Genomic DNA, 25,970 nt, shown 5'->3' on the forward strand with positions numbered 1-25,970 from the left:
CTCTGTCGCAAAAACCAAAAAATGTTATTTCTCCAAGGGATCTGTGCCCACAGACCGCCCCTCACGCAGTTCCCCTTTACTCCACAGTGCCAGGCCTGTACGGTCCAATAACCACGACACCCTAGAGTTCCTTGCCGTTCCTCCACGCTCAACAGCCTAACTTTGGCTGCCGCCCGACTTCCGGCTCTTGTCTCTGAGGCTCCGGGTGGAGAGGGGCGGGACTGGGGCGGAGCTGCAGATCCACACGATTCCCGGGTTGCTTTTGGGGGCGGGCTGAGCGGCGGAAGTTGCGCCGCTAGGAGATCTCCTTCCGCTCGGAGGAGTTTCCTGGGCCGTGGAGCGGGGCTGCAGCTGAGGCAGGAAGAGTGGGGGCCGTGGTGACATGAAGCAGGTGGGTCCTGCAGCGGTCGCTGGAACCGGGTGATGGTACGAGAGCTGTCCCTAGCCAACGGAATCCGCTTCCCTGCCCGGTGTCCGTCTCTGGTTCCGTCCGACCCTTCCCACGCCCCTCGCGCTCCGGGTTCCGCCCCCTTTCTCTCTGCCAGCTGCAGCTGCTCACGCGGGGTTGGGGAGGGGGTGTTTTCGTCCTTAACCACCCTCGAGGGCTTGGGAGACGTCTGTGGTCGCTTTCCTAAGCATTCGTCTTGATAGCGAGAGGAGAGGCGAGGGGTCGGTATCTAAGTATTATGGGGAAACGGTTGGGTGTGGGAAGGGGTCAGAATCAGAAGGAGAAAAACATACTTTGCAATAGTCTGTACCTCTGCCCTCCGCTGTTTTCTCTAACTTCGGTCGGAAACATTCGCGAATAACTTCCTAATGATATCAGAAAGGTTCTTTAAACTTTTCTTGGTTCCTCAGAAGTGCCTATTACCATTGACTCTAATTCCTGACATGCTCTCTCACCCTTTGACACTCCTATATTTCCTGGTTGTTTTCTTCCTGTCTCTCTGTCAAGAGGTCAGAAGTACCGCTTCACATTCCCTCTGGCCCAGCCAGCCTCTCTGCACTCATCCTGGATGGCCTCATCCCCTGTTGTAGCTTCAGGTCCACGTCCACTAACTATCCAGATTGACGATGCCAGCACATCCCTTTCCAGGGTCTCCAAAGTGTCTGACTGTCCAGATGCTTATGGGTACTTCCACTTCAGATGGAGCTCGTATGTTCAAACCTGAGCTGATCTTTTCTCTGTCAATTCATTCTTCCGCTTTTGTCTTATCCCAAAGACAAACTACAGAATTGCCTTGCATCCTTTACAAATCAGTTTGCTCAGAGCTGCCAGTATAGCTAACTCCCCCAGCCTTCTCGGTTACCATCCTTCTCACCAGTCCCAGCAGCTTGAGGTCCTAACGGCTTGCAGCCCAGTCTCCAAACTCTAGCTCTTGCAAACACTTAGATCACAAGTCTGATTGTGTCATTTCCTTCCTTAGGGCTCCCTGCTTGCTTCCCGTTGCCTGTGGGGAAAGGCTGAGTCCCTAGAATGAGGAAGGCGCACTATGATTGTGTTGCTCACTGTAAATCTCAACAGTATGGTCCTGTAGGACGTGCCTTACCACAAAGGGTTCTTCTTGTCTCCATGCTTCTGTACACATCAGCACCTCTTTCCTCTGTGATCTGCTGGGCTTCCTTCTAAATTGTGCTTCAGTATCCTGCTCAGACAGCACCATCTCCACACCCCCTACCTCTACCCCAAAGGTTGGATGCCCCTTTGTGTCCCCTGAATGCCCTTAGCATCATGGCTGAGGATATAGACCCCAGCACCAGACCCAGCTGGGTTCTGATACTGTTTTGAGATCTTGATGAAGTCAATACCTCACTTTCCTCATTTGGAAAGATGGAGATAGTAAATGTGTCTACCTTGTAGAGTTGTGAGGGTAAATGAAATAGTATATGCATAAAACATAAAACTACCAGGTCACCGGGTGGTGGTGGTGCATGCCTTTAACCCCAGCACTCAGGAGGCAGAGGTAGGCAGATCTCTGTGAGTTCCAGGCCAGCCTGGTCTACAGAGTGAGTTCCAGGACAGTCAGCTATACAGAGGGACCTTGTCTTAAAAAAACAAAGCAAACAAACAAAAAAACTTGAGGCCTATGAGTGCCCAATATGTACACATTAGTTAACGTGGCATATAAGAACACGCTAGTTCACTGGTTATGACTTTTAATTTCATACATTGCTTGAGAATGATTGATGTGGCTTACTTCTCATTCTGTCCCTGGGTCCTAAATGAAGTCTTGGACTGGAAGGTCCTGGGAACAGGATCTGGATTTACTACGTAAAGATTCAGGGGTGAAAAGAGCCCAAGTGTAGAGACCACAGTGGACTCAAGAGAAAGGAGAGCTGGGTCCTCCTCCGTGGAGTGATTCCTTTCCATGATTGGCTATGAGAAATGTCCCCTTGACTTAGGAGTGGGAAGGGTTGATACCATGAGGATGTCTGAAATGTTGGTGTTTGGGGTCGTTTTGGATGTATTAGTGCCAGGTCCTGACTTAGACCAATGTCTAGGCCTTTGTTCCCCACCCCCCCTTTTTGTTTTTCAAGACAAGGTTTCTCGGTGTAGTCTTGGTGCCTGTCCTGGATCTCGATCTGTAGATCAGGCTGGCTCGAACTCATAGAGATCCGCCTGGCTCTGCCTCCTGAATGCTGGGGTTAAAGGTGTGCGCCGCCGCCGCCGCCGCCGCCGCCGCCGCCGCCGCCGCCGCCGCCACCACCACCACCACCACCTGGCCACTTTTTTTTTTTTTTAAAGAATTTTTTTGTTTGGTTTGGTGTTTTAAAACAAATTTTTCCCGTGTGACCCTGGCTGTCCTGGAACTTGCTCTGTAGACCAAGCTGACCTTGAACTCAGATCCTCATGCCTCTGCCTCCAAAAGTGCTAGGATTAAAGGCGTGTGCAATCACGCCCAGCTTTTCTTTTTTCTTTCTTTCTTTCTTTTTTTTTTTTTAAAAGATTTTTAAAATTTTATTTTATGTGTATGAATGTTTTGTTTGCATGTAAGTCTGTACACCATGAGTCTGCCACATGCCCTTGGAGCTCAGAAGAGTGTTGGGTTATCTGGAACCGGCACTGTGGGTCCTGGGTCCTCTGCAAGAACGAGTGCTCCGGACCAGTGAACATCCCTCCACTCTGTTGCTGCCTTGCCTTAGGGATGCCCAGCCCCCTTCCCTCCTCCTGAGGCAGATTCTTCTAGGCCCGAGGTCAAGGTCGTGCCTCCTCCTTGTGGCTTCCTGACCTCTCAGCAGCCCCAGGCAGAGGCTTCCTTCTCTGGGAGATGCTCAGTTCTGAAAACGCTGGTCACCTCGGGCCAGCATGGATTTCTCTGTCAGTCTTCCTCCTTGAACCTGGTGACCCTGACAGACTGAGCCAGTGTGGGACACGCTGTGACACACCGCAGCTCTCCTGCGGCCTGCTGTAGCTCAGCCCTCACACACCTGGGCTTTCTGGAGGACGGCAGTGTCGGTATGACCGGAAGTCCTGTGACTTGATGGCTCGTGCTTCTTCCATGGAATGGGAGTGCTTGTGGCCTCCATTCTCCAGGGGAGGAAGCTGAGCCTTTGGGGGGAGGTTGGTTCAAGGCCACTCAGTAGAGATTTAAAGACTTTACCTTAATTTCAATGCGTAGCTATGTCCCAGGCACTGCCCCTGTCCCAGCATCCGAGAGAGCCGCTGGCACCTCGGTGGGACAGAGGACAACGGAGAGCGTGCCTTCTTGTCAGTTGTGTGTCCCTCTGAAAGTTTTCTGTCTGGAGTGAGGCAAATGGAGGCGTTTGGTCAGAGCTGGGCCCGGGAGGAGCCTGCGCAGTCAGGCCTTTGTTTTTGAGAGAGAGCTGAGAGCCCTGTTCGGGACACTGGCCCTTTCCAGACTGACTTTGGGAACTTGACCTCCTCAGCCTCAGTTTTTACCCAGTATCCCTAAAGAATCGAGTGGACTCGGACGCACCAGCCCGCGAGGGTCAGAGGTCACCGAGTCACTGAGCTAGGGCCATCCTGGCAGGGCAGGACGGGGGAGGGGGCTGAGCAAGCCTGTCATGTGGTTGGACTTTCCAGTTACTGTGTGGTCAGAAACCATGTCTAGGAAGGAGTGCTATTCCCGTGCTAGCCTGACGCTTCTTCCTGCTTCCCCCGGAGGAAAGGGGAAATGGACTCCACTCTGGGTTTGCACTTGTGTATCTCACTGCTGCTGTATGCTCTGTCCTCCTTAAACGTCCACTTCCCCAGGGCCAGGGAACTTCCCCAGCCCTCTGTGGGTGTGTGGTTGGGGAGGCCAGTTATTCTTAGGCTGAGGGCAGGAGTCACCGAACAGAACCATCCCTGATAAGCTGCCTGAGGCAGAGTCCTCCTGTCCAGTAGTCAGGTGGACCTTTAGTTCGGGCACAGTGCCCTGCTGCGTTGTGTGGTAGGACATAGTAGGGGAGCTCTCATTAATTAGGCACAGACACCATGCACGTGGAATTTCTCATTCCTTCAAGCCCTGTTAAGTAGGTACTCTGAGCCGGGCAGTGGAGGCGCACGTCTTTAGTCCCAGCAGTCAGGAAGCAGAGGCAGGCAGAACTCTGTGAGTTCCAAGACAGCCAGGGCTACCCAGAGAAACCCTGTCTTTTTTTTTTTTTTTTCTGGTTTTCAAGACAGGGTTTCTCTGTGTAGCTTTGCGCCTTTCCTGCGACTCACTTGGTAGCCCAGGCTGGCCTCAAACTCACAGAGATCCGCCTGGCTCTGCCTCCCGAGTGCTGGGATTAAAGGGTGCGCCACCACCGCCCGGCGAGAAACCCTGTCTTGAGGGAGGAAAAATAGGTACTCTTTGATGTCTATTTACAGAGGAGGAAACTGTGGATAAGACTCAGTGACTTGGTCAAGGACACACAGCCCAAAGTATTTCAGGTCCTATGCTGACCCCAGACCTGCTCCCTCTCTGCAGTTCCATAGAGCAGCTGACTTCATAGGTTGCCACTGTGACCTGGGCAGCCAAAGCTCAGGTCTAGCTACGAGATAGGGGTGATCCTGAGGTCAGAGGAACCCAGATGGTAGGGGAAATCTTTGCCTAGGAGGTGACATTTGAACTGGTCTCTGAAGGGCAGGAGTTCTCTGGTGGTGGAGGAGGCTGTTCTGGAATGAGGAAGTAGGCAGCTTGCTGGTGCTGTGTTTGGGAGCAGCCCACAGTCATGTGGGGTCAGGTATTAAACCCCATGTCTAGAGAGAAATGCGAGGGTCCTTCCTCCCTCTTATGGTTCCTTATCCAAGGGATTTAACTCACCCGGGGTCTTTTCCTTGCACTGCTGTAGGGCAGCCACCCTGCCCACCTGTGCCTGGGAAGTGAGCCCCTGGTTGGTTGTGGGGGAGCTGTCTGGGCTCTGAGCAGGGCAGGATGCCAGACGGGCAAGATCCAGTTTCAGGAAGGTTGCTTTGAGGGCTGGGCATGGGTGGCCCTGTAGATCCCGGTACGTGTCGGGAGAGAAGCCTGTGAGGAAGGACTCGTCCGCACATTTCCTGGTGTGCTTCTCTGGGCATTCAGCAGTGGACAGGGCCGGGGGCTCCCCGGTGTTCTCATGGAGTTTAAGTTCCAGTGTGAGAAGACGGCAGGAAACAGAAGACCACCATGTTAGGGCAACAAGTGCTGTGACCCAGAGGAAAGCAGAGGAAGCGGGTGGAGCTTAAACAGGGGGCTTAGGACAGTCCTCTCTAGGGGATGTTTCCATGGAAACCAGACTGGAGTAAGGGGAAGGCTGGGCAAGAGTCTAGGAGTTGGGAACACGGTTGAGGTGACAGCAAGGGACCAATGTGGGTGACGTGGAGAGTTCAGAGGGGAAGAGTCAGAAGAAGGGGTGTGTGCCGTGAGCCAAAGTGGGGCCTTTGGCCTTCATTCTGCTTGAGCTGGAAGCCACTGAGGATTGGGCGTTTGGGAGATGCCATCTGACCTAACAGGCTTCCTGCGGTTGCTGGGTTAAGAGGAGACTGTGGTCCAGTACAAGGAGGAGGGAAGGAGGCAGATGTGATCCGTGAGAGATGCCTCAGGCAGGGTGACGTGGCGGTCACTGAAAAGAAGGTGGATGCTGGCTGGATTTGGAAGGACGAGCCTGATTTTGTTGGATGTGGTGGGAAGGCGCGGGCTCCCCAGGTGAAGGCTGAGTGGCCCCTGAGCTTGTTGGGGGCCAGCAGAGCCTCCCATTGCTAGGTCTCGGCTCAGTGGAGAGGCCCCCGGGCTGGGTCAGCTGTGCTCTTCTAGAAGGTAACAGTGGGCAGGTTTGGGAACTCGGTCTCCTCCTTCCCAGGCGGTCATCCTTGCCTCTCCTGTCGGGGGTGTGGTGAGTGAGGAAGGTGGTGTGGACAGGATGGCACCAGGGCCGTTTGCAGCAGGACACAGGCTAAGACTGCTCTCTTTCATACCCAGAGCCCGGCCTCAGCCCCAGCTGCTGCTCACTTTTAGCCTGGGCATCCTGTGCCTTCTTCACTCAGTTCTGATCCAAAGACTCACGGACTCTTGCTCTGCAGAAGAGGCAGACGCGTCGGGAATGTTGTAAGCCATTGTAGCGAATGGGCCCCTCCCTCCTTGAGCCAGCTCTGCCGTGCTGGGAGGTACTGAGGTTCATCCCAGTCTGCAGAATAGCGTGAGATGCCGGTGTCTGAGCCTTTTCTCAGCTTGGAGCCCACTTCTCATCTGGCTCCCCTGACTCCTCCCCTTTGCACCAAGTTAGAGTCTCCCATGTCAGACCCAGAGGCTCACATTTCTTGGGGCACATGGAGCCTCCTGGGGTGGACTGCCTGCCTGCCTGTCCTCAGGAAGTATTTGGGATTTATTTGTAGACCTTGGACCTCCAGACAGTCAAGGCCAACACTGTCCCTGGTGGGCAGGTACAGTAGCCGATAAGTCACAGGAGTCATGGCACACACTTGCCTTGGGTAGGAAGTGTCCACTGGGAGCTGGAGTCCCAGGATGTGCGACTGCAGGCAGGTACAGGCAGGTGGCCGCGGCCTCTGGCCGGCCTGGGGAAGAGAGCCATAAGAACCTTGTCTGTACCCCTTTCACCTAAGGACCTAATTTTGACAGTTGGGGTCTTCCTATCTGCTTCCCCATCTGCATGGAAGGGTGACAGGAAGGGCCAGTGCTAAAGAGCCATCTTGGCACACTCCCTAAGGCCCTCTACAGGGAGCCAGGACAGACCCCAACTTCTGCCCCTACCCTAGCCTGGGAATCGACCTTTGCCTGGAGCTGGAATAACCTGGCCCTCTGTATGACCAGGGCACCAGAACGAGGAGCTGGGGAGCTTGCTCTGTGCCACCCAGCAGGTTGATTGTAGAGCACGGCTTTGAACCCAGGCCTTTCAGAGTGGCTCTTACTCTCTGTTCCCGTAGCGAGCATTAGTCTGCACACAGCAGTGACTAAGCTCTGTTTCCCCTTCCTCAGCTACACGTGCAGCTCAGCCTCTGACCAAGCCTGCCCCCCCCCCTTAGACAAATAGCATCCCTGTGGGGTAAGAAGTCTAGTGCTTCCAGGGTTTGTAGAAGCGAGGCTGTAAAACTTGGGGGTGGGTATGGGGAGGAGCCGGTGGGCAGGAGAGAGAGGAGTCGGTGTGTGTGATAAAATATGTAACCAAGTTTGCCAGTTTTAACACTTTTAAGTGTGTAGTCCAGGTGTGCCAAGTGTGCTGTTGCTTTAAATATATGTGTGTGTTTATAGCTGGGGGCTGGAGAGAGGTGGTTCAGCAGTTAAGAGCATCGGCTGTTCTTTCAGAGGCCTGGAGTTCATTCAGTTCCCAGGACTGATTTACTCAAAACTGCCGCCGGTAACTCCAGCTCTGGGGCTCCAACATCCTCTTCTGGCCTTCAAGGGTACCCACACGCAAGTGTATACATCCACAAAGACATACACATAAATAAATAATAAAAAATGCTTAAAAAATACAACTTAGGAGGGGCTGGAGAGAGGGCTCAGCGATTAAGAGCACTTGCTGCTCTTCCAGAGGTCCTGAGTTCAAGTCCTAGCACCTGCATGGAGGATTGCAGCCATCAATAACTCCAGTTCTAAGCCGGGCGGTGGTGGCGCACGCCTTTAATCCCAGCACTCGGGAGGCAGAGCCAGGCGGATCGCTGTGAGTTCGAGGCCAGCCTGGGCTACCAAGTGAGCTCCAGGAAAGGCGCAAAGCTACGCAGAGAAACCCTGTCTCGAAAAACCAAAAAAAAAAAAAAAAACTCCAGTTCTAGGGGATCCAGTGCCCTCTCCTGGCCTCTGAGAGCACCACACACGTGCGGTGCACAGATGTACGTGCAGGCAAAACACCCACACACATAAAATAAATCAAAATCAAAATAAAACCAAAAACCCAGCTTAGGCCTAGGGATCCAGCTCAGCTCAGTTACAGACTGCTTGCACGTTCAGTCCCCAGCGCTGTGGAGGCGGGTGGCACTTACCTGCCATCCCAGCACTTAGGAGGTAAAGGCAAGACGATCAGAAGTTCATTGTCATTCTTGGCTGAGAGGCTGTGGCTATAGTTTCTCAGTGTAGCCCTTGCTCAACACGTACGACTCTGGGCCCCCTCTCCTGTACTGAGAAAAAGGAAAATGATGAAGCTGAGGAGACAGAGTCTCAGAAAGGTTCTGCCTTGCCCCGGCCGCAGGGCTGGGAAGAGGGCCAGCCAGGCTTTGAACTCTGTCCTCGGCTCCATTCCATTCTTCTTATTAATTATTTTGGCCGTGGTGCTGGGTTTTGAACCCAGGTCCGTGTGTACCGGGTAGTTGTGCTTTTCCACCGTACTGCATCCTGCGTCCGTCCCTTGTACCACCTCCAGGGTCTGTAGCCCAGCTCAGCGGCCCACTGGGTCCCGGGAGCCGGTTAGAGAAGCCTTGGGCAGCGGGTGAGGCTGCAGCGACGCTTTCCTCGCCTGGGAAGCCGCAGAACTCATCCACTGTGCTCATGGACCTGCCACGCCCATCCATCCCCCACTTCTTCCTCTTCCGCCCCAGGGTGGGTGGCAGAACTTCTGGTCCCCTCCCCCGTCCGTCCCCCGCCCTGCTCTCCGCTTCCCTACCACTCTCCCAAGCCTTCACAGCTCAGCTCCCACAAGCACACAGGTGTCAGCCAAGTCTGCAGCCATCCCGGGCGGGCAGGTGGCTTCCTCATGCCACATGTGCTGTTCCCCTCCTGACACCTCTGAAGGTGCTTGGGAGGGGCCGGTGACAGCAGGCAGTGGGCTTGGGGGTGGGGTGCTGCTTTCAGGGGCTCATTTCTGTCTCCAGCAGGCTGTTCTTCTGGTGGCTGGCAGCCTCTGTGTTCTGGGCTGGACAAGTGCTTGGAGGACTTCTAAGGTCCAGGTCGGGGTGGTTTTGATTGTGAGCCCTCGGGTGATCTGGCTACCAAAGGCCTTTTTTTTTTTTTTTCTATAATTTTTATTTTATTTATTTATTTATTTTTCTATTATCAGCTTGATACAGTACATCTTATCCTAATAGTGAAATGTTTCACTGAAGCTTGCCCAGTGATTGGGTAAAACCAAAACTTACTATAAGCCACAGTCATCCTAGGGTGCCCCCCCCCATGTAGCTTTTTACTATAGTTTATTTAACTTTATTTTATGTGCATTGGTGTGAAGGTATCAGATCCCCTGGAACTAGAGTTGCAGACAGTTGTGAGCTGCCATGTGGGTGCTGAGAATTGAACCCAGGTCCTCTGGAAGAACAACCAGTGCTCCTAACCCCTAAGCCATCTCTCCAGCCCTACCAAAGGCCTTTTGAAGTCACCTGGGTGAACTGAGCTTCATGCCGTGTCCAGGAGGTCTCCAGGATGGTGCTGGGACTGCAGGAAAGCTGATGTGTGGGTCTCTCACAGCCACTACCCATAGCAGACGACTGGAGTTTGGTTTTTGTAGGATAGGCCCCTGTGCATGCTAAGTATGGCCTCTACCCCTGAGCTACACCTGGGTACCGGGAATTTGACTTTGGTCTTTTTTATCTACCAAAGATTCAGATAAATTTTCATTCATTTATTTATTTTGAAGTTTCCCTTGCTTAGAAGTTTGTAAACAGGCCTTGTCACAGTGGCTCAGGGTCGGCTGTGGTCTCCTCTGGGGACTGGTGCTTCAGCGCTCTGGGGACTTACTTGGAGCTGCTTTTGTGAGGAGGGTGGCTCTTGGCCAGCCCCTCCCTGGCCATTCTGTAAGCCCCCCACCCCCCGTGCATGGCTCCCCCACACTGGCATCTTCAGCTCTCCCAGGCCCCCAGCACCTCTGTTCTCAGCTCCATCTGAGTCTCTCGCCTCCACAAGGATGTCTGGGTGTGAGTTTCAGGGTGGTTGCTGCTCCAAGCGCGTCTCACACCCAAGCTGCTGCCACCCAAGTCCTGTGCCCAGGGAGGGACGGGAGAGCCAGGGACAGTCAGACAGAGGAGAGGACCGTGAGTGGGGAAGCCACGGCACTCCGAAGTGGGATAGGCAGAAGGGGGGGTGGAGAGATAAGAGATGGGAGAGGCCCGGAGATGACTGGGGGTGCAGAGAGAGGCCCCTGAATGGGGGAGAAATGGAGATGAAGGCCCAGACAGACATGGGCGACAGTGTTTCCTGTGGGCTGTGGGCAAACAGGCGTTCTCATACATTACGCTAGGCATGCCAACTGCCAAGGGAATCTGGCAGCGCCTAACCAAACCACGCATGCAGGATGACCCAGCCATGCTGCTTCTAGGGAATTCTGATCTGGAAGATACGCTCCCAGCAACGTGAAAATGTACACAGACCACGTAACTCAGTGCAGTGTTTCTGCTCGTTACAAATATAACTGTTTGTTCAGAGGACATGGATTCAGGAAGATATGTCTCATCCGTCAACTGCAGTAGCAAGGGCTGGGAACACAGCTCAGCAGCGCGGCGCTTGCCAGGCATGCGCACAGCCTCGCATTCGATCCCCAGCACAGGGTGGGAAAACGGGATATAAATAGGGTACTAAGGCTCATGTGGTGACTTGACTGTTAATCCCAGCTCTCAGGAGGCAGGGGTGGATTTTGAGTTTGAGGTCAGCCTGGCCTAGTAAGGGAGGGAGACCTAGTCTTAAAAAAAAAAAGTAACGATCAGTTTTATAAGCAAATGAAGACGTCTTTTATAAAACTGATGGGACGGGCTGCAGCTCTGTTGCTAGGGTGTTGCCTAGCCTGCATTCAGCCCCATCGCCACACACAGCATGGTGGTGCACACCACGAATCTTGCAGGTGAAGCGAGAGGATCAGAAATTCAAAGGCTTCCTAGCTAGCTACATACAGAGTTCAAGGCAAACCTTGGATGCATGAACCCCATCTCGAAACAACAAAATAGGGCCCATGAGGTGGCTCAGTTGTTAAAGGTGCTTGCTGCCAAGCCCGATGACCTGAGTTCAATACCTGGGGTCCCCACTTGGTAGAAAGAAAGAACCGACTCCCACTAGTTACCCTCTGACCTCCGCATGCATGCTGTGGCGTGTGTGTGTGTGTGTGTGTGTGTGTGTGTGTGTGTGTGTGTCCCCATGAATGTGTGCGCATCCAAAAGAAATAACAGGGCTGGAGAGATGGTTCAGAGGTTAAAAGTATTGTCTCCTTTTTAGAAGACCTGGGTTCAGGGTGGGCATAATGGTGCACACTTTTAATCCTAGAACTTGAGGTAGAGGCAAGAGGGTCTCTGTGAGTTCAAGGCCAGCTTAATCAACATAGTGAGTTCCAGGACAGCCAGAGCTACGTAGTGAGATACTACTTCAATATAATAAACAAACAAACAATAAATAAATAAGGGGCTGGAGAGATGGCCCAGCAGTTAATGGCTCAGCGGTTAAAAGCACTGGCTGCTCTTCCAGGGGACCTGAGTTCACTTCCCAGCAACCACATGTGGCTTACAACCATCTATAATGAGATCTGGTGCCCTCTTCTGGCCTGCAGGCATACATGCAGGCAGAACACTGATATGTAATAAATAAATTTTTAAGTAAATAAGTAAGTAAAATAAAAATAAAGGACTGGGGTTCAATACCCAGAACCCATGTGGCCGCTCACAACCTCAGTTCCAAGGGATCTCACATCCTCTTCTGGCCTCTGTAGTCACCAGACATGTATGTGATACACAGACACACGTGTAGGTAAAACACCCACACACATTAGAATAATAATTTTAAAAATAAGGTATGGTTATGGATTGTATTGTGTCCCTGAAAAGGGATGTGTTGGAGTTCTGACACCCCTGTACTTCAGGATGTGACCTTATCTGGAAATGGGGCCGTCATAGATAAGATGCGGCCACCCAGGAGCAAGTGGCCCCTCATCCAACAAGTGGTTCTGTGTGACCAGTGTCCTTATGAGTGAGACACGGGCAGAGTGTGGAGCTGGACAGCCCCAGCCAGGGAGCGCCAGATTGCCACGCACCACCAGAAGCAGGAGAGCCGAACTTGGCAACTCCGCTGGCCTCGTGATTTTAGACTTCGGGACTCAAAGCTGGGCAGGGCGCTCGTGATATTTCTTTGTTTTAAAATTGTTTTGTTTTCTTGTTCTTTCCTTCTTTGTTATGCTGGGGGTTGAACTCTGGGCTATGTCCTCACCCCAAATTCCTGTGGAGTTCATTCTGGGTTTGGGTTTTTGTGGGGCACATGAGAGGGAGTTTGAGTCTCACTGTGTATCCCCTCTGGTCTTGAACGTCTTCTTTTTTCAGTTGGATTACAGACATGCATCCCTCTACACAGCTCAGGATTCTCTTTTATACAAGCTGGCCTGAGAGCGTAGCTCATCTGGTGGAGTGTTTGTGTGCACCATGCATGAAACCCTGGGTTCACTCCCCAGCATAAACCAGCGTAGTGGTGCATACCTTATTCCCAGCACTCAGGAGGTGGCAGGAGGAGGGTCAGAAGTTCAAGGCTATCCTTGGCTCCATAGGCCTATGCTACATGAGACCCTGTCCTTCAAACAAACAAGCTAACAAACATCTGGAAGAAAGATGAAATGAAAGAGAAAAATAGCTGGGTGGTGGTACATGCCTTTAGTCAGACAGAGGCAGGCGGATCTCTGAGTTCGAGGCCAGCATGGTCTACAGAGCGAGTTCCAGGACAGCCAAGGCTACACAGAGAAACCCTGTCTGGAAAAAACAAAACATAAAACCAAACAGAAAGAAGGAAGGAAGGGAGGGAGGGAGGGAGGGAGGGAGGGAGGGAGGGAGGGAGGGAGGGAGGAAGGAAGGAAGGAAGGAAGGAAGGAAGGAAGGAAGGAAGGAAGGAAGGAAGGAAGGAAAAAAAACAATACTGGATTCTAGGCCGCTCTGGTCATAGCGTGCTCTGTCACTGCAGCAGACTTAGAGGTGGGAAGTCACTTTGTGGAGGAGACAGGAGGAGATGGAGCGAGAGAGGAAGGGAGACAGTCGGGGAGCACACAAGGAAATGTCACTAGCCCTGGAGCTGGGGCACCTCACAGTGAGGGGTGTGCTGAGGGTCCCGTTTGGCATCAAGCCTATGATGGATGCTGGGGAGCCCCATTGCCCCTGGCCTGTCACATCCTCCAGCTTTCTCCTGGAGCTGAGCCCAGCCTCCCCCCAGCACTCTCAAGGTGGTCACGTACAGGGATGTCTTTGGGTCCTTCGGTAGCTTTGAGATCTCTGCTGGGAACAGTATGCCTCTGTTTGTGGGGTTTGCTCAGAGGCAGAGGGATGGACCTTTTGCTGGCCACAGATTGGGTCCTCTTTAGGACCCAGTAGGTGTAGAGGGGAAAGAGGTTTAAGAGAGAGAATACCAGGGCTGGAGGAATGGCTCAGAGGTTAAGAGCACTGCTTATTCTTCCAAAGGTCCTGAGTTCAATTCCCAGCACCTACATGGTGGCTCACAACCATCTGTAATGAGATCTGGTGCCCTCTTCTGGTCTGCAGGGATACATGAAGACAGAATACTGTATACATAATAAATAAATCTTATAAAAAAAAAAAAAAAAAAAACAAAAACAAAGAGAGAGAGTGAGAATACCAGCGGATCAGAAAGGAGGTGGCTCCATCCTGCCTTTGTGAGTGGGGCCAGATCTCCGGACCCCCCTCCTCCACTACCCCCCCCCCAGCTGCTGTGTTGATTCCTGCTGGAGTTAGCTGCTCTGCCTCCCCACAGGCCTTCCTGTCTCTAACCCAGCGGCTCTTGTAGCTCAGCAGACGGGTGTAGCAGGGACCCTCGGCACCAAAGAACCCAGACCCATTTGTCTTCCGAGTTCAGTGGAGTCCTGTAGTTGCATAGAATACTCGGGGCTAGGCAAGTCCAATGGCCCCGGAGCCTTGGCTGTCTGACCTACACGAAGACCTGCCCTGTCCTGCTTGGGCACGAACGTGGCCATGGCCACGTGGACTCTGGACAACAACACTAGATTAGATTGGTTGTGCATCATGGATCTGAGGGCCAGGGGTCCTTCTGGGGTGTTCATTTATCCAACAGTTATGAAGCACCCGCTGTCTGCCAAGCGTAGTGCCAGGCTCACGGGAGACAGCAGCGACCAAGTCAACCAGAGCCCTGTGCCTGCCCTCGGATGTCAGCGTCTGGTGGGAGAGAGGGTTCTCGTCGTGAAGACGAGATTTCAGAGAGCAGTGAGCTCGCGGAAGAAAGGAAAGGTGGTGGGAGGTGCCTTACTGTGAGCGGGGGCGCGGGCTGGGAAGGGCCACTGCGTGGGTGGGCAGAGCGTTGGGGCTGGGGAGGAACATTCCAAACAACGGAAGCCCAGATCCAAGGGCCACAGACGGACAGGGCTGCCACCTGGAGGGACTTGACTGAAGGCCTGAGGAGCTGTGATAAGTCAGGAGATGAGGGTGCTGCCCAGTGAGAAGAGCTGGGCACAGTGCCCACCCTCCCTCACCCTTCTGCCAGGGCTTGGGGAGCCGAGGGAGGGCGGTAGGTGGGAGACTGGCAGGTTTCTGCTTTGAATACTCCCCCAGCTACCTTGTGAAGGAGGGCTGTTGAGGGTGAAGAGTTGACAGTTGTCGTCTTTGGGCCTGGGGTGGGGTGTTAGAGCTACAGAGAGGGACCCAGATATCTGCTGTCCAGACTTCTGAGAACTGCTCCAGAGTCCCTCCCAGCGGCCATGGATTGGGGTGGAGGGGCCGGCGGGAGGGAATGTGCCTTTGTGCTGTGAAAACAAAGAACAGAGCCTGGGGGTGGGGCAGGGGCAGGCCAAAGGCTGTGGACAGGACCCGAGGCCGAGCTCCAGTCTGTGCGGGAACAGGCCATATCCCCGAGATTCCAGAGGCCAGTAAGTGTCCCGCGGGGGGCATCCCAGAACCTGCAGGCTCCAGGACAGAGCAAAGGGGGTGCCCAAGTCTTGCCATCCTGTGGAGCTCGGTTCATGAGGGGATTCGAGCAGAGCTGTGGGCCTTGGTGTAGGACAGGGGAGCCCAGATATGTTTTAAATAAACAGGGTCCCTGGGGGTGGTGTGGAAAGGGGTGGTATTCCTGGGGTCACCAGGACCCTGACAGCCACTTACCTCTTCCCCCAGCCCTGCCCCTGAGGCCACATTGTCCCCACTTCAACGTGGGGGCCCACCAGGATGAGCAAGCTGCCTGGTGAGCTGGCCTGTGACTTGGAGCGCAGTCTGCCAGCCCTGGCCTCCCTGGGCACCTCGCTGTCCCACAGCCAGAGCCTTTCATCACACCTCATCCCACCACCTCTGGAGAAACGCAAGGCCATCTCTGACGTCCGCCGCACCTTCTGTCTCTTTGTCACCTTTGACCTGCTCTTCATCTCCCTCCTGTGGATCATCGAGCTCAATGTGAGTGGGGGCCATGTTGTGGGGGAGGGGAGTCCCTAGTTCGCCCACTTGCACCTTGGGAGGGTTGCCTCACCCCTGGAGTTTGATCTGAGTTAAGTGGAGACCAGGAAATAAGAATAGTTATCTTCCACATAGAGAGAGAACGGGACCTGGAGGGTAGGGGGACCAGAGGGGATGTCGTCCTCATTTGTCCTCGGCTCCCCAGCAAGAACTGAACAGATCTCTATACCCAGAACTGTGCACTTAGCCTCTGCACCATGCTGCCCCCTAGTGGGGACTCCGCGAACAGGAGGAGATGCACCTCTAGCTGAGCAGAGGACGTTTTTTGCCTTCTTTACGCCTTACTTTGCTCTCTGGCTCAAGTTCATCCATTTATTCATCAAACATGCTCGGAGGCCCTGAGGTGTCCCAGGTGCTATGCTAAAAGCAGAGAATACAGAGGGGCGAAAACTCCCAGTTCCTGGTTAGTGGCCCTGGTTTTGGGGGCTGCTACCTGGTGGCCTGGAGAAGGAACTGTCTCCGAGTGCAGTGTCCACACCTCCATAATGCTTAGCCCACCCTTGAGCCTGATCTGACCGAACCTCAGCATCCACAAAGTCAGGGGCCCTGGAGCAGGGTGTCCCAGGCCTGGTCCCGCTCAGTTTTTTCTCTGTTCACTTGTGATCAGTCACCAGGGCCTTGTGTGAAGTATGGACTCACAGTCCGAGTTACAGTTGGCAAGCATATTTTTTCCAGGTCTCAGGCTTGCCTTTCTTGATAAAAGTGAAGAGTCTGGGAAGGGGTTAGTTAGCAGCAAGATGCTGAGCTGGAAGGGTAAGGCAGGGCTCTGCGGGTGGGTGACTGCCTTGTGTATCGGAGGGGAGCTGGTCCCCGTGGGGTGCTACAGGCCCCACTGAAGAGGACATCGGGTTATCTTCCTGATAAAGGCCTGAGTTTCTGAGGTCGGAGGCATCTTCCTTTTGAAGGTCCCAGCTAGCATCCAAGCATCCCTACAGCTCACCCACACCCTCATTCAATACATATTTTATAACCAGAGAAGAGCTGGGAGAATGTTGATAATCTTGCTTTTGAAACTCTGCTGACAGCCGAGATTGCTCAGCAGTCATCGTGCGGCTTTGAGAGTTCCTGCGACGTGATAGACTCTAACCCACAAACAAACGGCTTTCCGAGGGAGTGAAGAGTTTCAGAATACTGGGTTTAACTCTCAGTACAGTCAGTGCGATGTTTCGCTTGACAGAGGGAGAGAAGAGGTGCGTGTGTAGCCCAGGCTGGCTTTGAACTCAGGGATTCTCTTGCCTCAGCCTCCAGGCTGAAATGTTCATAATTTCCAGGTGGTTTTTTTTTTTTTTTTCTTTTTTCTTCTGATTTTGAAGGGTGGGGGAGTAAGTCGGGGAGCACATGCCTTGTGGAGTCAGTTCTCTTCTCCCATTCTCACCTGCACTGGGGGTCAAACCTAGACAGTCAGGTCTGCACCACCAGGCAGCAAACACCTCTACTCACTGAGCTGTCTTGCTGGCCCCACTTGGAAGATTTCTAAATGTTGGAAGGTTCCTAATATTGGCCTGAGCTTTTAACAAGTATCCCCAAACTGGGTGTGACACACACCTGTAATCCTAGCACTTGGGAGACAGAGGCAGGAAGACTAGGATTTTTGTTTTTGTTTTTTTGAGACAGGGTTTCTCTGTGTGGCTTTGGAACCTTTCCTGGAACTCACTCTGTAGCCCAGGCTGGCCTCGAACTCACAGAGATCCGCCTGGCTCTGTCTCCCTAGTGCTGGGATTAAAGGCGTGCGCCACCACTGCCCAGAAAGACTAGGATTTTAAAGTCATCCTTATCTGCACAGTGAGCTGAAAGCCACCCTGGACTAAACAGGACTCTGTATCAAACAAACTCCCCTAAGAAATCACTCCAAAATTTAGATGACCTGCCAGAGTAGGAATCCTCCAGTCTAGCTGATCATTAAAGGTCTTTTTGGGTTCCATTACCAAAATCCTACCTTCTCCCCAGGGGCTGGCATCTCCATCCCTTCTGAGGAGTTGGGATAGAATCTGGCATTTGGAATCTGTCCAGATCCCCAGACATGGGGGTCTGAGCCAAGGTGTTAAGGGTCTTGGTGAAAGTCTGTGGTGGCGTGGGCAGGGACAGGATCAAGCACCAGTGGGCTGACTCTCCACGTGGTTTCTCAAGGTCCTGAGGCAGCAGCAGCAGCATTGTGACGGATCTCACCCATTAAGTCCAAGCCTAATTGATTGATCTGCCACCTGGGGCTCTGTCTGGCATCACCACCCACCCCAGCCCCCCTCATCCCGCATGGGTAGAGGCTGGGAAGATGGAGAACCAGAGTGCTGGGAAGGAAATGAAATTATAGAAGAGGCAGTCTCCAGGACCCATATACTAGCTTTGCGTGGGTCTACCCGCTCCCCGGCACAGCCCACAGGCCTCCAGGCCTGTACCTTCCTGGGTGGTGTACTTGAACTGAGTTTAGCCTGTGTGGGCTGCCTGGATCCTTGACGGACCACACTGGTGCCTGGGGTCTTGGGCTGCTGGTTCAGCTCTCTTTGCTTCTGGGGCCCTCTTGGGTGGTGGCCTATCATCTCCTCCAGGTCCCCTTGGCATGGGCTCCTCGCCATTCTTTGAGAAGGGGCAGTCTTGAGCTCGGTTCTGCCCTCAGAGCCCTTCTGTCTTCCTCTCTAGACCAAAATCGGCATCCGGGAAAACCTGGAGCAGGAGATCATTCACTACAGCTTTCAGAGTTCGTTCTTCGACATCTTTGTGAGTGACCTCAGGCTCCAAGACAGTGCAGTTTGCCTGGGTTCTCCTTCTACATGCCACATCCAGCCCGGTAGGGGAGGGTCAGCTCTAGATGGGGCTCTGGCCGCCCTGAGTCTTCACAAAGCTCCCAAGTGGGGCCCCACCTTCGGAGAGCCGAAGGCAGGGCCAGGGAGACAAGGCTTGGGAGTAGGAGGTTTACATGCAGCTTCTGCCAAGGAAACACTGAGCCACTGACCTCACACCCCTGAGGTGTGAGGGCACCCCTGTCGGGGTCTGGAGGGGCAGCAGTAGAGGGGTACCCTGCAGCAGAGCTGCGGACGCCAGCCGGCGTCTGATGTTACGCCGCCTCCCATCTCCACACCAGGTTCTGGCTTTCTTCCGCTTCTCTGGCCTGCTCCTGGGCTATGCCGTGCTGCGGCTCCGGCACTGGTGGGTGATTGCGGTAAGATGCCTTCTGTGGCAACTCTGAGGCCTTCCCTGGTCGGGGCTGGCGTGAGGGCTCCATGGAGAGGACCCACTCCCCAGCCTCGGCCTTCGCTCTTGCCCCGCTGTTTGCCCAGCAGGTCACCACCCTGGTGTCCAGTGCATTCCTCATCGTCAAGGTCATCCTCTCTGAGGTCAGTGGCTCAGGCTCTAGCGTCTCTGGTAGGCCTCTAGCCTGAGGGTGGGCTTCTCTCCTGGACGTTTGGGGTATCTGCTTCTGCTGTGTTGGAGAGAAGGGAACCTTCATTATTTGCAAGGAGTCGTCCTTACTGGCTTCCCTAACTTACACTTCTGCTACCCGAGGTTCCATCATTCTCTCTCTCTCTCTCTCTCTCTCTCTCTCTCTCTCTCTCTCTCTCTCTCTCTTTCTCTCTCTCTCTCCATACACACACACACCTTGTTTGTTTGTTTTTTTGGGGGTTTTGGTTTTTTGAGACAGGGTTTCTCTGTGTACCCCTGGCTGTCCTGGAACTCACTCTGTAGCCCAGGCTGGCCTTCAACTCTGCCTACCTCTGCCTCCCGAGAGATCTGCCTACCTCTGCCTCCCGAGTGCTGGGATTAAAGGCGTGCACCACCACCACCCATCTTGAGACAGGGACTTACTATGTAGCCCTTGGCTGGCCTAGAACTCACTGTGTAGACCAGGCTGGCCTCCAGCTCACAGTGCTCTTCCTGCCCCTACCTCCCGAGTGCACCACCACACACGGCTCTCTTTTTCACTAAAACAAGATTTCATATAGCGGTAACCATGAGCTTATGATCTTCCTGCCTCTCCCACCCCAGTTTGGGATTGCAAGCAGAGCTCTGTCCACGTTGGGCAGGTATTCTACTACCCCAGATACCCCCTCTAGCCAAATCAGTTTTTCCTGGCACACATACAATTCATCTTAGAGACATGTGCCATAGCCAGTTCCTAAATAGCTAGCACCAGACATAGGGCATATGCCAGTCTGGCTAGACAGAGCTGGTGGCCTCAGGAGGGGCCTCTAGGCTTGGGGTGCCCTCCTGCCGTGGGATCCAGTGTTCTCCTTCTGTCTCAGCTGCTCAGCAAAGGGGCATTCGGCTACCTGCTCCCCATTGTCTCTTTTGTCCTGGCCTGGCTGGAGACCTGGTTCCTTGATTTCAAAGTCCTACCCCAGGAGGCGGAAGAGGAGAGATGTGAGTGCTGGGGGTCAGGGCCTGGGTGGGCTGGGCTCTGAGGAGGTCCTCTCAGCGCCCACAGAGGGGCGTTGCTTGCCTTGGTCAGTCTGAGCCCGAGGAGGAGCCTGAAGCGGGGGACCCTCGGTCTGGGATGATGGCTGCCTGTGTCTCCTTGTACAGGGTATCTTGCTGCCCAGGCTGCGGTTGCCCGTGGACCTCTGCTCTTCTCCAGCGCTTTGTCTGAGGGCCAGTTCTACTCTCCCCCAGAATCCTTTGCAGGTGAGAGCGGCTGGGTGGGGAGCTGCCTCCAGGGAGGGGCCGTGTGGGGAGCCAGGTGGGCTGGGCCTGTTCTTTCTGTTCCTTCGCTCAGGCTCCCTGGGGAAAGCCAGCAGCCCTCTCCCACACACTCTGCGCCCCCACATCCTTGCACTCATCCCTGAACCCCCCACCACCTCCTCCTCTCTCGCTCCCCACCCCTCGCCATTGTCACCTGCCCTTGTTTCCCACAGGGTCTGACAATGAATCAGAGGAGGACGTCCCCGGGAAGAAAAGTTGCTCTGCCCAGGTATTTCGCCGCCCACCTCCACCCGACCCTGGCAATGGGTCGGTGCTGTGGCTCTGCCAGGCTGGACAGAGTTCCCCGCAGAGGGAAGACCTCGGCCTGAGTGCCAGTTAGTGCCCGTCTATTGGGGTATCGGCCCCATCACTGACTGGTCAGGCCCTTTGGCCCGCCCCATGCCCGAGGACACAGGAGCAGCGGCCAGTCCTGCAGACCACAGACAGCATGCAGGGTCAGGGACACCAGCCTGAACCCCACATCCAGCTGGGCTGCTCTCTGGAAGAGTTGTGGACTGTGTGGGGGAAGGAACGGGCTTGGAGCAGGGAGGGCACAGGCCCCCCCAGCTGACCCCTTTCTGCCCCCCCCCCCCCGCTCCCCCCCCCCCCCCCCCCCCCCCCCCCCCCGTTCAGGAGCGTGAGTACATCCGCCAGGGCCGCGAAGCCACTGCAGTGGTGGACCAGATCTTGGCCCAGGAAGAGAACTGGAAGTTCGAAAGGAGTAATGTAAGGAGCCCCTGCCCCCCACCTGGCCGATCTGCATGTGGTAGCAGTCTTCACCCCTTTTTCTGAGCCCCGGGAAGTGAACCTGAGGGCTGAGTAAAACTGGAATCTGCCCCCGGGAGGTGGTGGGTAGAGTTGGAGCTAAGCCTCAGCCTGGGGTCAGCCATTCAGTAGGAGGCCAAGCTGGACTGGACTCCGTCTCCAAGTCTCCCACAGCCCAGGCCTCATCTCCCTGATGTTTGGTTTCCTGGGATTCAGGTTTTGAGGGGAAGCCAACCTGTGTCCCGTGTGTGGTGTTTCATTTCATGATCAAAAGAACATTATCTAAAAAAGATTGCTGAGAGCTGGGGAAACAGGGAAGCGTGCCCGGGTCCTTGCTGGCCAGTTCCTCTGGCAGCCCTTGGCAGCCTGGAGCCGTGGTTCTGGTTTGTCACGGCTGCGGTCACAGCCGAGCTCCTGCCTTCCAACGTGAGTGCAGAGCTGCCCTCGGCACGTGGTCCTGCTCACCAGGACCGACCGCCACGTTCTGAAGTCTGCCCCAGATGTCCCCAGATTCCCGGAGTTTCCACCTCAGGCTGTTGGAAACCTACCTGGCCTGCCAGCCGTTCCTAGGCCACAAGTCCCCCCCTCCCCACCGGTGCCCTCCACCCTCCTCCCCGTCACTCTCTGCCCTTGCCACAGGAGTATGGGGACACTGTGTACACCATTGAGGTTCCCTTCCACGGCAAGACCTTCATCTTGAAGGTGAGTAGGGAAGGGAGTCCCAGAGACACCTGCTCCATCCGGGGTGCTGCCGCCAAGTCTCCCAACTAGAGGGGGTCGTTTCTCTGGCACCACCCAGCCCTGACCCCCTCCTGCAGACCTTTCTGCCCTGCCCTGCTGAGCTGGTGTACCAGGAAGTGATCCTGCAGCCCGAGAGGATGGTGCTGTGGAACAAGACAGTGACCGCCTGCCAGGTGAGCCACCCGAGTCCCGCTCGCCACCTCTGATACCATGGATCCGGGCACGGTCACACCTTCTCATAGCCATTTTTCCACCAGGGGACCTAGCTTCTCTCTATAAAGTGGGTGCTGCTATGGTTCCTTTGGAGAAGGCCAAGAGGCAGGAAGGCTTAGTGTGCTTATCTTACACCCAGCCCCGGGCCTGTAGGGCCTGTAGGCCTGGTCTGGAGTTCCCGAGGTGCCGGGGCCATGTCGGGGCTTCCGCTGTACCTCAGATCTACCTGGTTGGCCTTTAGATCCTGCAGCGGGTGGAGGACAGCACCCTCATCTCCTACGACGTGTCCTCGGGGGCTGCAGGCGGCGTTGTGTCCCCCAGGTGAGCACCCAGGTCCTCTCCTCTCAGCCGAGCCTCCCACACCTGGGACCTCTGTTCTAACCTGCCTCCACCCTCCCCCCCGCCCCCCCACCAGGGACTTCGTGAATGTCCGGCGTATTGAGCGGCGCAGAGACCGCTACCTGTCGTCTGGGATTGCCACCACGCACTGCGCCAAACCCCCCACGCACAAATATGTCAGGTGGGTCTGGCCTCCCTCAAACCGTGAGCAACACAGGGTACAGTGTGTGCATCTGGAACACACACACACACACCCCATGTCTGAGAAGCCCTGTTCTGTTCCCTGTCTACCAGCCTTGCCCATCCCAGCCCTAATCCTGCTAATCTTGCTGCTGGAACCATGCCACCGCTACCGAGGCTGGAGGGGGTGGGGTATGCGTAGTGGGCAGCTGGCCGAGATCGTCCTAGGAATGGGCTGAGGGGCAGGGAGGCAGCGGCGCTGGGTTTCACCTTTCTGCCCTGTCCTCAGGGCCTCCTCTGTGAGGAGGGGGAGTGGAGTTCAGGCTCTTTTGCACCCGGAGGTGGGAGTGCTACCCCAGCACCCCCCCAACCCCACCCCCACGGCTGATCCAGAGACCCCCGGGGTGCCAGGTAGACCTTAGGCCTCCAGGAGGTGGCTGCAGCAGAGCACTCTTGAAGACCTTGAGGTTAGGGCTCTGTCTGGGTCCTGCGGTGGCCTTGCTCGGGGACAGGCGGGCCATGCCCTCTGCGTCACGCCCTCTGTGGCAGTAGCTTAAGCGTGCTCGGCAAAAAGGCCACTGGAGGTGAACTGTGGGCCAGCTGCCTCCCGAGAAGGCGCCCTCTTCTGGGGCCATGCCACCCAGGGTTGGATGGGCGGCAAGTGCCACCCGCGGCCACTTCTCTCCCAGTTACAGCTTATGTTCCCAGTCTGTCCAGAGTGATAAGACTGGGAAAGTGTGAGCTCGCTGCCCCTGTGGGGTGAGAGTAGGCATCAGCAGGCCGGGGTAGGCGGACTTGAGTGCCAAAGGGCGGGTGTGGGTGGAGGGCAGGTCCTGCTGCCCCTGGCACCGGCTCGGAGCCGTACTGAGGCAGGGAGGTAGTTTCTAGGTTGTCATCTGTGCCCCCTTTTCCTCCACAGTTCGGCTGGGCCAGGAATGGGGCCAGGCAGGGGTGGCCAGGGGACTTGCTTTGGGCAGCGCCCCTCACCTGTGGCTCTTCCTCCTCAGGGGGGAGAACGGTCCTGGAGGCTTCATTGTGCTCAAGTCAGCCAGCAACCCCCGAGTCTGCACCTTCATCTGGATTCTAAACACAGATCTCAAGGTGAGGTCATGGCCGGGAGCAGGAGGCAGGGCCTGGGGAGTCCTGGTTGCTGTGTGACCTTAGCGCCTCCCTGCCGCCATTCTCGGGGACTCCCACTTTTAGTCTTCTTTACTGGATCGGTGGCAAGGTCCAGATGGCCTTCCAGTCCTGAGTTGTGAAAGACACGTGATGCCCTTTTTCACTCCTGACTCCTAAGTTCCCGGCAAGGCTGGCTGGCTGCCAGCCCACCCCCACCTGGGTCTGTTTGTGTGGCTAGTGCCAAGACCTGAGTACAACATGTTCCTCCCTCTACGAGTAAGGGGAGAGGGGGGCCCCCCTCCCTGGCCCAGGATAATACCCCTCCTAGTGGGGGCTGCTGATGGGAGACCCTGTTGAAGGCTAGCCATGGCATGACTTTTTCCTGCCTCGCCTAGGGCCGCCTGCCTCGGTACCTTATCCACCAGAGCCTGGCAGCCACCATGTTTGAATTTGCCTTTCACCTGCGGCAGCGCATCGGAGAGCTGGGGGCCCGAGCCTGAACATGTTCCCTCGCCACCCTGCGGGCCAGGGTTCTGTCGCCATAGCCGCGGGAGCCGGATAGAGGGCCTGTCTGGGCTTCCCGCTGCCCATGAAGGACCGTGTGCTAAGCAGCAGGTGCCTCCTCGTTCCCTGGCTGTATCCTCCCACTAAGCCGTGGAACATGGTCCTGAGCAGTGGTGGGGTTGAGCACGTGGACTCTGGGGTGCCCCAGGCTGGAGGAGCCAGGAGTGGCCTCCAGATGTTGACACAGAGTCCCTGCCCTCTGGAGGAGGAGACTCCTCCCCATGCTTCCCTAGGGGATCTCACTTGGTCACAGAGGACCTGGGCTTGCCCCCTCGCCAGTGTGAAGGTGAGGGAGCTTTCCATTCCAGCTGCTAGGATGGTTTTGTACCGTTAGTGGGAGGGTCTGTGACCCTTCTCCATACACATTGCGGTGTGTAAGGGCCGGTGATAGGGGATGGCACTCCATCTCTGCCTCTCCATAGCCTTCTCCCCTCCAAGACCTCCTTGGGGACTTTTGTAATAACTTGAGCCAATTAAAAACATGAGATTAAAAAAATAAAAAAGCTGATGGTGGTGGTGGTGGTGGTGCACGCCTTTAATCCCAGCACTTGAGAGGCAAAGGCAGGTGGACCTCTTGAATTTGAGAGCGGCTTGGTCTACATGGCAAATTCCAAGGTAGCCCGGACTACATAGATCAACCTTGCTCCCACGAAAATAAAATACTTTTTAGAAAGCAAATAAACAAAAGCTTTGCCTGCTGTGGGGCCTTGGCCTAATCCTCACTGCAGAGCTGAGCCTGGCAGCCCTTGAAAAAAATACCACCCAGTCCCTCCCCAGCACCCAGGGTGAGCGGTTTCTAGGTTCTCTTTTCCTGAAAGCTTCTACTGAGATGGTCACAGGCCCAGTGCTGGAGGCTGGGGAGAAGCCCACAGATCCACAGCAGGCCAAGCCACAGTGGCACCTGGCTTCAGGGTTACTGAGGTACCTGTGGCACCCCAGACACAGACCCTGGGTCTACAAGGCTCAGACTTGTCGCTGTGTCCCACTGCTCTCACACCAGGGAGCAGCTTGGAGCCTGGGTTCCAGGCCCGGCTGCCCCCCCCCCCCCCCCCCCCACTTTGTACGGGCTTCTAAAGGAGTCTATTAGCTTGGAGCCGGGTAGATTTTTCTTGGTTCTGGCTGGGTCCAAGACCCTGGGCAAACCTTCCCTGAGCCTCCATTTTCTACCTTGTCGAACAGAAGGGATCAGTGCCATAGGGCTGTGAAATGGATCGTGTACTGAGCGGGCAGAGGCCTCAGCAATCAGTAATGTGCTGTTCTGCATCTGATAGCAGCTGGGCGCTCTCTCTGCTGTCCCCAGGCGTCCTCAGCCTCTGCCGCTTCTTCCGGTGCCCTTTGCCTACTCCCCCAGCAATGCCCTCCTTCCTGCCCCTCTCCCCTGCCCCCTCCCCTAGCCCACCTCCCTGTTCACCAGCTTGTACCGTGAATTGCTCCCTGGGTTCTTGAGTGTTCTCTTGACATCTGTTTCCTCTGCTCCATGTGAGAGAGCTAGTCCCCTCCCAGGTAAACCACGGAGCTGCCAAGTCCATGAATTCTCCGTGTCATTCCGCTGTGGCCAGAAAAACATGGAAAGTGAGACTTAAGGAGACAGGGACTGTGCTCCCCG

General features: G+C 55.2%; 1 protein-coding gene and 1 long non-coding RNA gene across 4 annotated transcripts; one reads left to right on the top strand and one right to left on the bottom strand.

Annotated features, from left to right (window-relative positions):
- Positions 1 to 241: 241 nt before the first annotated feature.
- On the top strand, positions 242 to 24,867 carry Stard3 (StAR related lipid transfer domain containing 3). Of its 3 annotated transcripts, none has more exons than XM_076543296.1 (15): positions 242 to 391; positions 15,440 to 15,712; positions 18,407 to 18,484; positions 18,849 to 18,926; positions 19,048 to 19,101; positions 20,008 to 20,125; positions 20,288 to 20,386; positions 20,617 to 20,672; positions 21,077 to 21,169; positions 21,848 to 21,910; positions 22,027 to 22,122; positions 22,404 to 22,483; positions 22,578 to 22,682; positions 23,689 to 23,782; positions 24,196 to 24,867. In XM_076543296.1, exons 2-15 carry the CDS (start codon positions 15,491 to 15,493, stop codon positions 24,298 to 24,300), a joined length of 1,341 nt encoding a protein of 446 aa, XP_076399411.1. In that variant the 5' UTR covers positions 242 to 391; positions 15,440 to 15,490; the 3' UTR covers positions 24,301 to 24,867. The 3 variants fall into 3 exon arrangements, with proteins under 3 accessions (XP_076399411.1, XP_076399413.1, XP_076399412.1); XM_076543298.1 differs by having other exon boundaries at positions 277 to 426; XM_076543297.1 differs by lacking the exon at positions 242 to 391 and adding an exon at positions 14,666 to 15,195.
- LOC143267007 (uncharacterized) lies at positions 16,071 to 25,920 on the bottom strand. Its single transcript, XR_013041898.1, has 3 exons — positions 25,786 to 25,920; positions 23,669 to 23,929; positions 16,071 to 19,187 (listed from the first exon to the last, which is right to left on the bottom strand). It is a non-coding gene; the product is annotated as an uncharacterized LOC143267007 (long non-coding RNA).
- Between the last annotated feature and the right edge of the window lie 50 nt (positions 25,921 to 25,970).

Source organism: Peromyscus maniculatus, chromosome 8 (genome assembly GCF_049852395.1).
Source record: "Peromyscus maniculatus bairdii isolate BWxNUB_F1_BW_parent chromosome 8, HU_Pman_BW_mat_3.1, whole genome shotgun sequence".
Classification (NCBI taxonomy): domain Eukaryota; kingdom Metazoa; phylum Chordata; class Mammalia; order Rodentia; family Cricetidae; genus Peromyscus; species Peromyscus maniculatus.

What these genes read in the sequence shown, in the direction of transcription:
- Stard3 (XM_076543296.1), top strand. Translation starts at nt 15,491, where the DNA reads ATGAGCAAGCTGCCTGGTGAGCTGGCCTGTGACTTGGAGCGCAGTCTG. An exon ending in GCAAGACCTTCATCTTGAAG is followed by an intron (nt 21,911 to 22,026) that starts GTGAGTAGGGAA and finishes CCCCTCCTGCAG; the next exon opens with ACCTTTCTGCCCTGCCCTGC. An exon ending in AGACAGTGACCGCCTGCCAG is followed by an intron (nt 22,123 to 22,403) that starts GTGAGCCACCCG and finishes GTTGGCCTTTAG; the next exon opens with ATCCTGCAGCGGGTGGAGGA.